This window comes from Rattus norvegicus, chromosome 11 (genome assembly GCF_036323735.1).
Source record: "Rattus norvegicus strain BN/NHsdMcwi chromosome 11, GRCr8, whole genome shotgun sequence".
NCBI lineage: Eukaryota > Metazoa > Chordata > Mammalia > Rodentia > Muridae > Rattus > Rattus norvegicus.
The window spans coordinates 94,084,150-94,097,528 of NC_086029.1; the positions used below are offsets into that span (position 1 = coordinate 94,084,150).

Here is a 13,379-nt window from a genome sequence, read left to right on the forward strand (position 1 = left end):
GAGAACACATTATCAACCAACCAGACCTCCCCCACCCCACCCCAGAGCTCCCAGGGATGAACACAGAAATGGATTTATGGTTCATCCTCATATGCAGTAGAGGATGACCTTTTCGGGCATCCATGGGAGGAGAGGCTCTTGGCCTTGTCAAGGCTCGATGTCCTCAATGTCAGGGCGGGGAGGTGGGAGGGAGTCAAGGCTCGATGTCCCCAATGTCAGGGCGGGGAGGTGGGAGGGAGTAGGTGGGTGGGTAAGGAAGGGAGCACCCTTATACAAGTGGGGGTGGGGGAGCAGGTTTTTGGGGCCGAAACAGGAAATGGGATAACATTGAAAATGTAAATAAAAATGCAATTAAAAAATATGTGTGCATGCCTCAGAAAGGGCATATTGGTTTACCACAATTGTTGAGTAATAATGGCATGGGGGGTGATCTGCTTTGTCCATTCTTGTTCCAGAATTTTAAAGAGAAAAGAGCCACATGGCCTGGGTTGCAGTGATAACAGACTTTAAGGAGTCCATCAAGGGCCTGGAACAAGTTGTTGGCAGCTAGACCGAGGTCATCCATATGCTACATGGGAAGTCCCCTAAAAAGAGCCACATGGCCACTGCTTAGTCACTGAGGCTGAGAAGTAGAGACTTTTGTCCCTGGGGGCGTCCATGTTCCTGTCACCTTCTGTCTTTGAAATAGAGTGGCCCAGTGTGCTGGGAGTGTCTGTTTTGGAAACCGCATCCCGTCCTAAGCAGCCAGAATGCTGTAACGCTTGGAAAAGAGAGGGAAGAAACCTGTCAAAGGTTAACACACTTGGGAGGTTTGGACTGATGTGTTTCCCAGCAGGCAGAATGTTGTAATCCTCTGGCAAGGGAGGGAGGAAGTCTGTCAAAGGCCAGCACACCTTTCCCAGTAGGGCGATAGGTTCTCCGCCATAAAGAAAAATCTTTAAATGTTGTGTCTGTTGAGAAGGCTCTGGGGAACATGCCTGCTCCAGGTAGCTGGATCAGTGGTGCCCAGGCGGGACATGCAGGCACAGGACAGAGCCATTTTCTCTTTCACCTCTCTCTCTCTCTCTCTCTCTCTCTCCCTACCTCCCTCTCTCTCCTTCTCTCCCTCCCTCCCTCCCTCCCTCCCTCCCTCCCTCCCTCTCTCCCTCCCTCTCCCTCCTTCTCTCTCTCTCTCGCTCTCGCTCTCGCTCTCTCCCTCCCTCCCTCCCTCCTTCTCCCTCCTTCTCTCTCTCTCTCTCTCTCTCCCTCCCTCCCTCCCTCCTTCTCCCTCCTTCTCTCTCTCTCTCTCTCCCTCCCTCCTTCTCCTTCCTTCTCTCTCTCTCTCTCTCTCTCTCTCTCTCTCTCTCCCTCCCTCCCTCCTTCTCCCTCCTTCTCTCTCTCTCTCTCTCTCTCTCTCCCTCCCTCCCTCCTTCTCCCTCCCTCTCTCTCTCTCTCTCTCTCTCTCTCTCTCTCTCTCTCTCTCTCTCCCCAGTCGTCACCTCAGCTGCTGCATGGACACCCTCACCTACACTAACGCCTCTGATGAAACTGTGATGTCCTCCATCAGTACCCCGCATGACACTTTTACAAAGCCGGCCATGGTAGCACTACATGTAATCCAGCACTCGGGAGGTACAGTTAAGTAGATCAGGAGTTCAAGGCCAGGTTCATCTATTTAGAGCTTAAGACCAGTTTAGGCTACTTACACTGTCTCAAAAAGAAAAAAAAATAGTAGTAAAAGCTGGACAGAGTGGACACTTGCAACTCCAGCACTTGGGCGGAGGAGGTCATCCACCACTGGGTAGCAAATTTGAGGGCCATCTGAACTATTCCAGATCCCTTCTCAAAACAAAACCAACCCGGATTAGTCAGATCAGCTTCTCCCAGCCCCAGGTTAGTAAAGGCTCGTAACTGGTCACAGTGCCGAGAGCAAGTGACTGCTGAGTGCCCAGCCCCGAAGGAACATCTGTATCAGTGCCTTCCCACCCAGGGCTCAGGGAACATTGTAGAAGAGAGGGCAGAGAGGTTTTAAGAGCCAGGGTGCTGTGAAAGGCTGTCTCGTAGACATGCATGGTTCTTGCACCCATGAACTCCCCACAGCCGTGGTTACCTGCGCAAGGTCAAGCTACTCTAGCACAGAGGGGCCACGGGTTTATGAAGTCTCACCTCCTCTTGAGGAGCCATCGCTAGCTGCTGGCTGCTGGGGAAGGAGCACCAGTTTCATGTGTCTATGACCACTGACAGGTTGCCTGTGCCCCAGTGGCTGTCCCACATCCACACTTGTATGAGCACCACTAATTGGACATAGTAGTGTGATCAAAATAATTCTTTTAAAAGGACATGAAGTAGTTTGGTGCTGTGTTTGGGGTACCAGTAAGAATTAGAAGTTGAGAGTAGGGGTAGGTAGGCTTTAAAAAGTATGCATGTATGACATTCTGAAGGAAATATAAAATGACTAGAGTATAGTAAACCACAATGCAGACCAGACAGTTCAGCGAGCTTCGATGTGTGACTCGGTGCGGGAAGTGTTTGTACTGTGGTGCTGTCACCGCTGTCCGCCTCCAGAACTCTTCTGTCTTCTCAGACAGAAGCCTGGGGTGGCAGTGGCTCCTGCTGTGGCTGGCCTTCTATCTGTGGATGCCCTACCCCGTCCATGCTCCAAACTGAGGCAAGGGGACCACGCAACTCTACTCCCAAGGCAGTTAAAACGTAAACAAAAGGCTCCAGACATGACTTCAGACAGAAGCGAGGGTCCAGGACAGGTGAAGAGGCCATGCTGAGTACAACATGGAGACCAGCAGGCTGGAGAGATTCAGAAGCTGCTGTGGGTCTGGGTGGAGAGGAGGCCCAGGAGCTCAGCTTCACTCCAGATCCCAGTGGGACAGTTTGTCCCAGAGGAGACGCTGCCATTAACCGGTGTTGCTTCTGTCCTTCTGGCTAACATATTCAGTCAACTTGGGCACAGGCTGAGAGGGGCCTCCTCAAGATGGAGCTGCATGGGCCAGCAGCGAGGCTGCCGTTCGTTTAGGAGGCTGTTGCAACTTGTCCCCTACTCGAGCCCCGAGGCCCTGCTGAGTGACGTGGCCCCTGTGTGAGCAGTGTGACTGAGTGGATTTACTCTGCTGGTTCGCCTCCCCTCAGAAAGCAGCCAGAGAGCATAAAAGGCAGAGTGGCCAGCAGTAAGGTGCCAGATTGTGACTGGGAGCAAAGGGAGGACAGCAGGGATGTTCTCTCTATTCGGTGGGATGGCTTTCCTGGCCGGCTCCTTCCTGCTCCTGAAGCTTGCCGCCTTGTGCTGGAGAAGGAGTCACCTCCCTCCCGGCCCGTTCCCTTTCCCCCTCCTTGGGAATTTATGGCAACTAAACTTTCGGCTACACCCAAATATGCTGTTCCAGGTATGGAGGGGGCCTCAACCGTGATTCCCTAAAGGGATAGACAGAAGAACTCTATCCTCCCAGCCTAGGAACCTTGGAAGTCGAAGCAACGGGGAGGTCCTGGTCTTGTCGCTTGCCAGCTTGGAAGCTTTGTGCCTCAGTTAGCACACCTGCCAAATGCAGGGCATACAGGGCTTGTGAAAGGGAGATAAAGACCGGGCAGGAAGTGGGGTGGAAGGATGGGGCTGTGGGGTGTTCAGGCGATGCACGAGAAGCCCATTCAAGAAAGTGTGGCTGTTTATATCACACACGACACTAGAACATACCCATGCCCAGGACGGATGGGGTGTGAATGCTCCTCCCTGATTTCCTCTAAATGCCCATGGACTCTGTGACCCTGGGCTGGATTCAAGGAGTTGGGAGGTACTCTGAAGATGTGCGCCAAAAGTTGAGTACCGGATGCAGGAAGGTAGGCAGTCACACCCAGAGGGCGATCATAGCAAAAGGGGCTATGGGCTGCCTGGTGTCTCCACAGCTGGCTCAGACTCATGGCAATGTGTTTACTGTGTGGCTGGGCTCTACACCCATTGTGGTGCTGAACGGCTTCCGGGCGGTGAAGGAAGCCCTGGTCTCCAACTCAGAACAGTTCTCGGGGAGGCCCCTCACCCCATTCTTCCGAGACCTATTTGGAGAAAAAGGTGAGTCTGCCCTTGCTATGAGGGAGGGAAGGTGGCCGGTTGTACATCAGTATACTCAAGAGGACAAGGATTGTTAAGAACTGGGAACAGGGGCTGGGGATTTAGCTCAGTGGTAGAGCGCTTACCTAGGAAGCGCAAAGCCCTGGGTTCGGTCCCCAGCTCAAAAAAAAAAAAAAAGAACTGGGAACAGACAGGGCTGGACCAAGAAGATATTCTCAAACCCCTCCATGTGAGGCAGGGAGATGTTAAAAAAAAAAAAAAGACCAGAATAAAAGCCGGGATCAGCCCCTTCCTGGCTTCCTGGCCTTGAATGAGCCAGCTTCATATTCCAACTTCCAGTGTACTCATCTTTAGATGGGAAACTGCTCTCCCTTCCCTGGGTGTTGGAGAACACCTGAGAGGACCATGTCTGCGCCAGCTCAGAAAGGGCCTTGTCCTTCCTGCCCTCCTTTTAGACCCCTTTGTCTCTTTCCTCCTCTATCTCTGTGGGGAATTGCAGAATCAAACTGGAGCTTAAGGGCAGGCATATCTGAACCCACCCTAAGGACCCTAGATCTCCACCCCACAATGGCCCTCTTCTCCTGGTCAGAGCTGCAGTTCAGAGCGGGTGGGGACGGTCACGAGGAGTCTGCTCTCTGGGCCTGGTGGAGGTATCCAAGGGGTGGGGATGGGGCAGGTGCTCATTCTGTCCTTGGTCTCAGGTGTTATCTGCAGCAATGGGCTTACATGGCGACAACAGAGACGCTTCTGTCTGACGACTCTTCGAGAGCTGGGCCTTGGCAAGCAAGCGTTAGAGTTGCAGCTGCAGCACGAGGCAGCAGAGCTGGCTGAGGTGTTTCACCAGGAACAGGGTGAGAGGAAGTGGGCCAGGGCAAGCATGACCTATCCCTGTGTCCTCTACACTCGTGCACGTCTCTGCAGAGGAGTATAAACCTCTGTCTCTCTCTCTCTCTCTCTCTCTCTCTCTCTCTCTCTCTCTCACACACACACACACACACACACACACACACAGAGAGAGAGAGAGAGAGAGAGAGAGAGGTGTCACTGAAACCTAGTTAACAGTACCAGTGGTTTTGACTAGGAGTTTCCCCAGGGTGAGTGAATGCAGACCTAAAAACGCCTAAGTAAGTAGAAAGCCTACTTTATAGTTCTGGATGTGTTCTCAGTCAATACCTAGGGTCTTTTATATTTCTTGCCTTGTGCACAGGTTTCTTTCCCTCTGGACTTTCATAGGCTCCCCCAAGCCTTCCTTCCCTGTGGGGAACCAACACTCATCCTTTTAGACCTAAGCAGTCTTAAGTTCTCCCAATCCTAGGTGTATCTAGTTCTTCCCAGCAGCATCACCTGACAGGGGCTTGGATGAGGAATGGGAATGAATTGCGTAGGTGGGCGGTGGTGTCTGAGGCTTTCTGTGCCTCCTCATACTCGGCTCTCCCCTCTCCTCACAGGGAGAGCCTTTGATCCTCAGGTTCCTATCATTCGATCCACAACGAGAGTTATTGGGGCCCTGGTGTTTGGTCATCACTTCCTCTCCGAGGAGCCCATCTTCCTGGAACTAATTCGAGCCATCAACCTTGGCCTCGCCTTTGCCAGCACTACTTGGCGCCGGGTAATCGGCTCTTGGGGAGGCTGGCATGCAGGCTGTGGGACTGTTTGGACTTGATTCAGACAGGAGCCTCCACCGGGGTCTGGCTGGAATGGTAAAAAGTAGGCAGGAGGTGTGGCTGGGTCTGATTCTAAATTTCTTAGGCTCGCATTTTTGTCTACAGTTTTGGGCTCTCCACACAAAAGCAGCCCTGAGCTTCTGAAATCAGAGGCCCAGCCTATTTTGGAGTCCCCTGGTACAGTGCTCAGCTGTCTTGACTCAGGACTGGTGCAGGAGTAAGCCCTGAGTGGGCCATTCTCTCTACAGCTGTACGACATGTTTCCCTGGGCCCTCCGCTACCTCTCAGGACCCCACCAGAAGATATTTCAGTACCACGAGGCTGTGAGGGGCTTCATCCACCATGAAATCATCAGGCATAAGCTCAGGACACCTGAGGCCCCCAAGGATTTCATCAGCTGCTACCTGTCACAAATCACCAAGGTTAGTCTGGGGCACTCATTTCTAACCATGAGCCGTTTCCCATGTTTGCCTGATTCTGCAAACTTCTGGGCACCTTGAAACTTGGGCTAAGAAAGGGTCTTTCTAGGCCAGAGCTGGTTTCTCTGGTAGGCTGGAAAGAAGAGGGTATAGGTGCCGGGGGCTGTTGAAACCAATCCAGTCCCCGGACTGAGGCCCTCCCCTGGGGGCCTCACACCTAAGAAAGCTCTGATCCTACAAGTCTTGGGACAAATCAGACCGTAGGAAGACACCAGGTGTGTGCCACAAGAAACCTTTAGAGCCAGAGCTGTTCCTTCCCTCACCCTCACCCTCACCAGGCCATGGATGACCCTGTCTCCACATTCAGTGAGGAGAACCTTATCCAAGTGGTGATTGACCTATTTCTGGGAGGCACAGACACCACGGCCACCACTCTGCACTGGGCAATCATATACCTGGTCCATCACAGAGCCATCCAAGGTATGGGACCCTCAGTTAGTCCCTAGTCTGTTAGTCCCCAGGGGGCTCCAGGTACCGTGCACCCATCACTCTGTACTTTGAGCATGGAGGAAAACCTGTTCTTATCTCCGCGGCTCAGGAACCTGGCAGATTTGAGTTAGAAAGGAGGGATTTTAAGCTCCCAGCCTGTGACTCGCTACATGACCGTAGGAAATCATTCTTCCTCTCAGAACTGGCAGCTGGGAGGTGTGGTTCCACTCATTCAGTAATGACTCAGCACCTACTAAGTGCCAGGCCCTGGGATAACGATAAGAACACAGTTGTGGGGGCTGGGGATTTAGCTCAGTGGTAGAGCGCTTACCTAGGAAGCGCAAGGCCCTGGGTTCAGTCCCCAGCTCCGAAAAAAAGAACAAAAAAAAAAAAAAAAAAAAAAAAAACACAGTTGTGAGGAACAAAAGTATCTGGAGTTCTCTAAGGGACAAAATGGCTACAACCAGCTCCAGTTCTGTGAGGCCCTAAGTACATTTTCTGTAGAGCCTTCGTTTTCTCATACATCAAACGAAGACGGTAGTCCCCAGGCTGTGAGACTCACGACGAGGTCTTTTCCCTTCTCATAACCTCTCCATATAGGAGTGAACCTTACAGAGAGGCAAATTCTCTCTCCTGTGAAACAGCTGGTGGTGGGGCGGGGGCATGACCTAGGTCTGGGAACTTTAGCAGCGGTCTCTAGGTAGGAAACGGAATAGCTGGTGCGGTGGGGCCGGGTGGTGTTGGGGAGGCTGGGCCACAGGCACCATCCCAAGACCCTCACTGAGCTGTCCGCAGAGAGAGTGCAGCAGGAACTGGATGAGGTGCTGGGTACTGCACAGGCCGTCTGCTATGAGGATCGAGAGCGACTGCCCTACACCCGTGCTGTCCTCCACGAGGTACAGCGCCTTAGCAGCGTTGTGGCCGTGGGCGCTGTACGTCAGTGTGTGACTCCCACCTGGATGCATGGTTACTATGTATCTAAGGTAAGTAGCCTGGAATAGGCCCATGCCAGACCCAGCACCTGCAGAAAGCATTCCTGCCCAGCACAGGCACTTGCTCCAGATTCTGCCCACCTGGCAGCTGTCAGTCAGTCACCTGTGGTTATTGGTGGGCATGGTTATGACAGAATATGGCCCTTGATTGATAACCTTAAGGTTTCCTGTGTTTGAGAGGTGTTTTAAGAAACTTCTTTCCAGTATTTATTGTTGACACATATTTTATGAAGTTCTACCATGCGCAAGGCCCTAGGTTTAATCCCCAAAATACAAAAGTAAACCCGCAAATACAAGTCAGGCTACTAGTGCATCCCACAACGTGGGAAGTAGAGGCAGAAACATCAGGTCAAGGTCATTTTCAGCCACATAGTCAAGGTCAGGCTAGACTACAAGAGAACTTGTCTCAAAAACCAAAACTAGGGCTGGAGAGATGGCTCAGTGGCTAAGAGCACTTGCTCTTGCCCTGGTCTTCACGGAAGGAAAGTCAAGGCAGCAGGCGTCGGAGAGTTGATACATTTTATCACGGCCAGGAGCAGAGAGTGGCATTAATGCATGTTAGCGCCCACTTTGCTTTCTGTGTTCTTACACAAGGCCTTATCTATTATGGGTAGGCCTTACCGCCTCAATTAACGTGATCAAAATAATACCCCACAGCCAAGCTCGAGGCCCATCTCTCTGGTGAGTCGACATTGATCGCACCATTTTAGCCACTGAGAGACAGTAATGGCAATGGACCTACCAGAATGGGTCCTCTTCAAGCTGTCTCGGCTCAGGTATTCTACATGCTGGTAAAATTCAAACTGCTGTTTCCTGAGGACAAGCTAGAATAGAGTCCCCAGGAGCCAGATGGTTCTGTAACCTGGGGGGAAAGGCATGCTTAGCTTTTATGAGTGAATATGGGGTGTTCTGAATCTGCTCCATGAACAAAGATCAGCCTGTGCTTCCCAAGATACCAGATGCCGTCTGGAATGGGATACATGAGCAACTATAGCCTCTTTGCAAATGTCTCTTTATCTGAAGGGGATTAGTAAGAATTGTTGAGCTGGCTCAGAGAAAGAATTCAGCTGTGGCGAAGGCTCACACTCAAAAGAACGAGAGCTGACGATTTGGTTGAGGTGTGGCTTAGTGGTAGAGCACATGTAAGCGAAGCCCTGGGCTTATCCCCAGCACCACAAAAAGGGCTGTCACAATGCACGCGGCTGTTAATCTCAGGCTAAGACCCGCACTGTAATGGGAAAACATGCAGCTTACTCAGTCACGAGCAGAAATTCGTGCCTTCCCAACACCTCTGTGTAAAACCACAGATCTTGGTGTCTTACCGTGCCAGCTGGCTGCAGCTTGGTCTGTGCCTTCAGCCCAGGTGGTGTAGCACCCACAACAGTGGCACAGAAGCCTTTGGGTCAGCTTCTGTTCCTGATCTTCAGTTTTTTTTTTTTTTTTTTTTTTCTATTCTTTTTTTTCGGAGCTGGGGATCGAACCCAGGGCCTTGCGCTTGCTAGGCAAGCGCTCTACCACTGACCCAAATCCCCAAACCCCGATCTTCAGTTTTTGCTTGGGATGCAGACTTCAAACTCTTCAGAAGTCTTTGTTTCGGTTCAGTTTTAAACTTAAAGCTCTCTTTTTTTGTCGAAACTGAGAACCTTGCACTCGGTCTCCTGGATGTGCCATGGGGTGGGATGTTTGCCTCAATTCTATTCCTTCCCATCCAGTAGGAATTCTGAATTCTGGACATCAGAATCCTGAGGATGAGTGTCCTAAGACTAGGACTGTAACTAATCCTTATTCCTCTTTGCTTGGTCCTTTTTATTACCCCCCTTCTCTCCCATCCACCTGTTCTCCCTCCTTCCTGTGCCAGGACTGCTGGGTTAGACTCAGGCCTTGCATGATAGGCAAGTGCTAGACCACTGAGCTCTATTCCTAGCTGCTAACACTGTTTCTCTTCAGCCCTGGGTCCGCATGGAAAGGAGCATAGTTTATTTGGGCTGAAGCCTTTGTCCCTTCCTGGTCCTACTTGCTCAGTGTGACTTTCTTTTTAGTCACTCATTCACTTGTGAAACAAAGTGGACGCTGGGGTTAGAGCTGCAAGGTAGGTAAGGGTTAAGAGTAGGGGAACAGTTAGTGGGAAGGTGAGGACATAGGTCACGGTCTCCTCCTCCCACCACTAACTAGTCAAGTGTCCATCTCTGGCTCTACGTTTTCTGTCTTCCCAATGCTTGATCTTTCTTTCCCCCTTCTTATTCTCTCTATTCTTCCCTTCCCCCATTGTGGGCTGCCTTGAATCCAGAGGTAGAACTCAGCTCCTTAATGAGTGTGAGCGTGGAGGGAAGGCCGTTGAGGATCTCCCTGGGTTCTGGGCACTCCACCACCCCCACCCATATACTGGAGTTGCTTTAGCCCCAGGCCAAGGCTGGGTACTGAGCAGTCTGAGCCTCCACAAGCTACATTAGCTCTTCTTTGCAGGGAACCATCATCTTGCCCAATCTGGCCTCGGTGCTGTGTGACCCCGAGTGCTGGGAGACCCCTCATCAGTTCAACCCTGGCCACTTCCTAGACAAAGATGGAGACTTTGTGACCAATGAAGCCTTCCTGCCCTTCTCTGCAGGTATCAGGAACAGTGCTGGGTCCTGGAATGGTATACGTGGGAAGATTATTGGGACAGACAGAGTCCTGTTTTCCTTTGACCTTTCTCTCTGCTTCCAGGGCATCGTGTGTGTCCTGGGGAACAGCTTGCCCGAATGGAGCTCTTCCTGATGTTTGCCACCCTCCTCAGGACCTTTCGGTTTCAATTACCAGAAGGGAGCCAGGGCCTCAGGCTGGAATATGTCTTTGGTGGTACACTGCAGCCTCAGCCCCAGAAGATTTGTGCCGTGCCTCGTCTGAGCAGCCTCAGCCCTAGGGAGCCCTAGGCCTGCCCTGCAGTCCCCCAACACACGAGGTTTCCACGTGTCAGCCCCTCAGTATCAGCAGCCAGGAAGAAGTAGATCTTCCTAGCCCAGCTGCCCACAGTTCTCACACTAGCTCTGATGGTAATCCCAGAAAATGCAACCGTACCTGACTGGGTTCTGGCAGTTTCTTTCTTAGAGCAGGATAATTATGCTTTGGCAGAGGAGGATTTTGTAACATTTGGTAAAGTCTGACTCGGTTCACATGGTTCATTTGGGGGGAAATCAAATGTCACAATGTAGTAGCCAAGTAAGTTTAAAGGGAAATGCTTTCCCATAATACTATAAACAGTAGTGCATGCAAATGCTGGGGACTGATAACTGGTGGGCAGCGGTGGGGGTGAAGGCGGGAGTACGTGCACACCATTTTCTGTCTCCTCCCCGCCCTCCTCAGACCAGAGGGAAGAAGTCCCTAAATCTGTTGTCCCCACACACATTTCCATCAAGGACCCTGGCTCTACTTTCCCTATAACAGCTGCGATGCTTTGAAATAGTGTCTTCAAACAGATCTTACTAAAAAGAGAATTACTTGTATTAAGTGGAAATTAAAATAAAAACGAGAGGCTGCCACGTACCCGTCCACCGAAGTGAGAAGTTTCTCTGGCTGAGGAGGAGGACTGTGCCAGTCTGTGGCTATCGACGAGACATTTAGAAGGCGTTTTGATAGCGTGTCTGTTTAGGAAAATGGCAGAAGTAGGTTCCTATTAGGCCCTTGCAGCCGTGGCATTACACCATGTTTGTGGTACAAGGCATGAAGTTCCTCCAGGGGAGTAGGCCGAAAATCTGAAAGTCAATGGCTTTCTTCATACACTTCCTGTCATGATGGGCCCAGAGGGTAGGTCAACATTCCTTATCGGCACTCATCCTGGGTAACCCCCTTCCCCTCCAGTGGCCTGCATTGCATTTTCTGGTATGATGAAAGCTGGAAGGAAGGAAGGAAGCCCTCAGGTTACTTCCAGCTTGATTTCTCTGTCCTGCAACCAAAATCTGTCCTCAACACAGAATCTTATCGTAAGGTTAGGACAGGAAGCCCAGAACAATGCAATAGGCTATATTGCAGTTTGGGGGGGTGGGGCAGGGCTCCCAGCCAATAACTCAAAAGATGTAAACACACATAGGGCTGAGATGTTCATTTAATGCCTTATGTCTTTTGAGGGGGGGGGTACCTGTGTTCAAGCTCCTTTTTAAATTATATTTTTAAATTAGCTTCCAAAATAGTGGGTTTCTATAAGGTTTTTGCCCCTGCTATTTTGTGGTAGTTTTTGTTTGTTTCAGTCTTATTATGTAGACCTAGGCTAGCTTCAATGTCTCAGAGATCTGTTTGCCTCTCTCCCAAGCATTGGGATTATCATGCCTGGTTTGGTGTGTGTGTGTGTGTTCAGGGACCTGAAGAGGGTATGGATCATTTGGAGATGGAATTTCAGGCAGTTGTGAGTTACCCAACATGAGTGCTGGGAATTGAACTGGGGTCCCCTGGAAATGAAGTTAGTATTCTTAACCCATGAGCTATTTCTCCAGCTTTCATTAAAAACAAAACATAACAAAACAAAACAAAAACCAAAAAGACAAAAACAACAAAAAACCCTTACTTAAAAAAAAAAAAGCCTTTACTCCCAACACTTGGGACAAAGATGCAGGTGGATCTCTGTGAGGTCAAGGCCAGTCTTCTCTACAGAGTGAGTTCCAGGATAGCCTGGGCTACACAGTAAAGCCCTGTCTCAAAAACAAACAAACAAACAACCCCCCCAACCTAAAAGAAAAAATGAAATACAGATAGCACTTCATGAATGGGAAGAGAATAGAAAGCAAGTGGCTGGACTAGGTTGATACTGAAAAAACAGAGGGAAAGTAAATAGGAGGGTCACAGTAGGGACAAGGTGGGTGGCAAAGTCATGGCAAAAGGTAGAATGAAGGGAGATAAAGGAATGCAACCAAATAGCCTAAAACAAGACAAGCTCTGCAGACTGCACAGACTATGAATCGGGCCAGCCTGTGATGTCTGGCAAACCCATGAGGAAAATCAAAACAGAAAGAAGGGGTTAGGGGATGAGGGAGAGGAGCTACAAGATGGAGCCGGTCAGAGTTGGCTTGCTAAAATGACCTAGGGTAGTAATAAAGGAGTAGAACATGAGAAGGGGTGGAGATATACAGGATGCACACAGGCTGCCCCACACTGGTTCTGGTCTCAGTTAGCTCAGCCATCCATCTTTATGTTGGCTCATTTGGTCTAGGCTGACTTTGGGAACGTGTACAATAAGACACAATTGTATATTTGAATCTGTGAATGAAAAGTAGAGCCACACAAAGCTGGTATCTCTTAGCAACTGAACTCCTCTGCATCCCATATCTGGAAACCACAAACAATGACTGGGGTCCCTTAAGCATCTTCACGGGTGCTGCCAACCACAGTTCTGCAGTGTGTTCTGACTTGTTTTGAATCAGGGTCTTTCCCCAAGCTTCACATTCTGTATAGACCATTATTCATTCTTGAAGTCTGGAAACACCCAGCCCAGACTTTAGCACCAGTACCAGAAGACTTTCTGAGGGACCCCAACCCCACTCCATCATCTTTTCCCCTCTTGAAATGAGCTGACAGAATAGTCCCGAAGGAACTTCTGATAGACTCCAATCTAATAATATAAACCAAGGGCCATAAAGTAGCTGAGGGAGTTAAAAAGTCTCTTTTACTATAAATCAGGTTTCCTGTGAGTTCTATAAAACTGCAGATTTATAGCTAGGAGAGCAAACATGCCATGCTTAGGCATTAAACACGATTTGCTACCACTGTAACATTCTTACTTGAAACATCCCTATAGAAA

At 50.3% G+C, this 13,379-nt stretch overlaps 1 protein-coding gene across 1 annotated transcript; it reads left to right on the top strand.

Moving 5' to 3' along the window:
• Positions 1-1,503: 1,503 nt before the first annotated feature.
• On the top strand, positions 1,504-11,131 carry Cyp2ab1 (cytochrome P450, family 2, subfamily ab, polypeptide 1). Its single transcript, XM_017598186.3, has 8 exons — positions 1,504-4,051; positions 4,753-4,902; positions 5,500-5,660; positions 5,964-6,137; positions 6,473-6,614; positions 7,419-7,606; positions 10,079-10,220; positions 10,319-11,131. The coding sequence occupies exons 1-8, from the start codon at positions 3,730-3,732 to the stop codon at positions 10,522-10,524; spliced, it is 1,485 nt and encodes a 494-aa protein (XP_017453675.1). The 5' UTR covers positions 1,504-3,729; the 3' UTR covers positions 10,525-11,131.
• Positions 11,132-13,379: the final 2,248 nt, after the last annotated feature.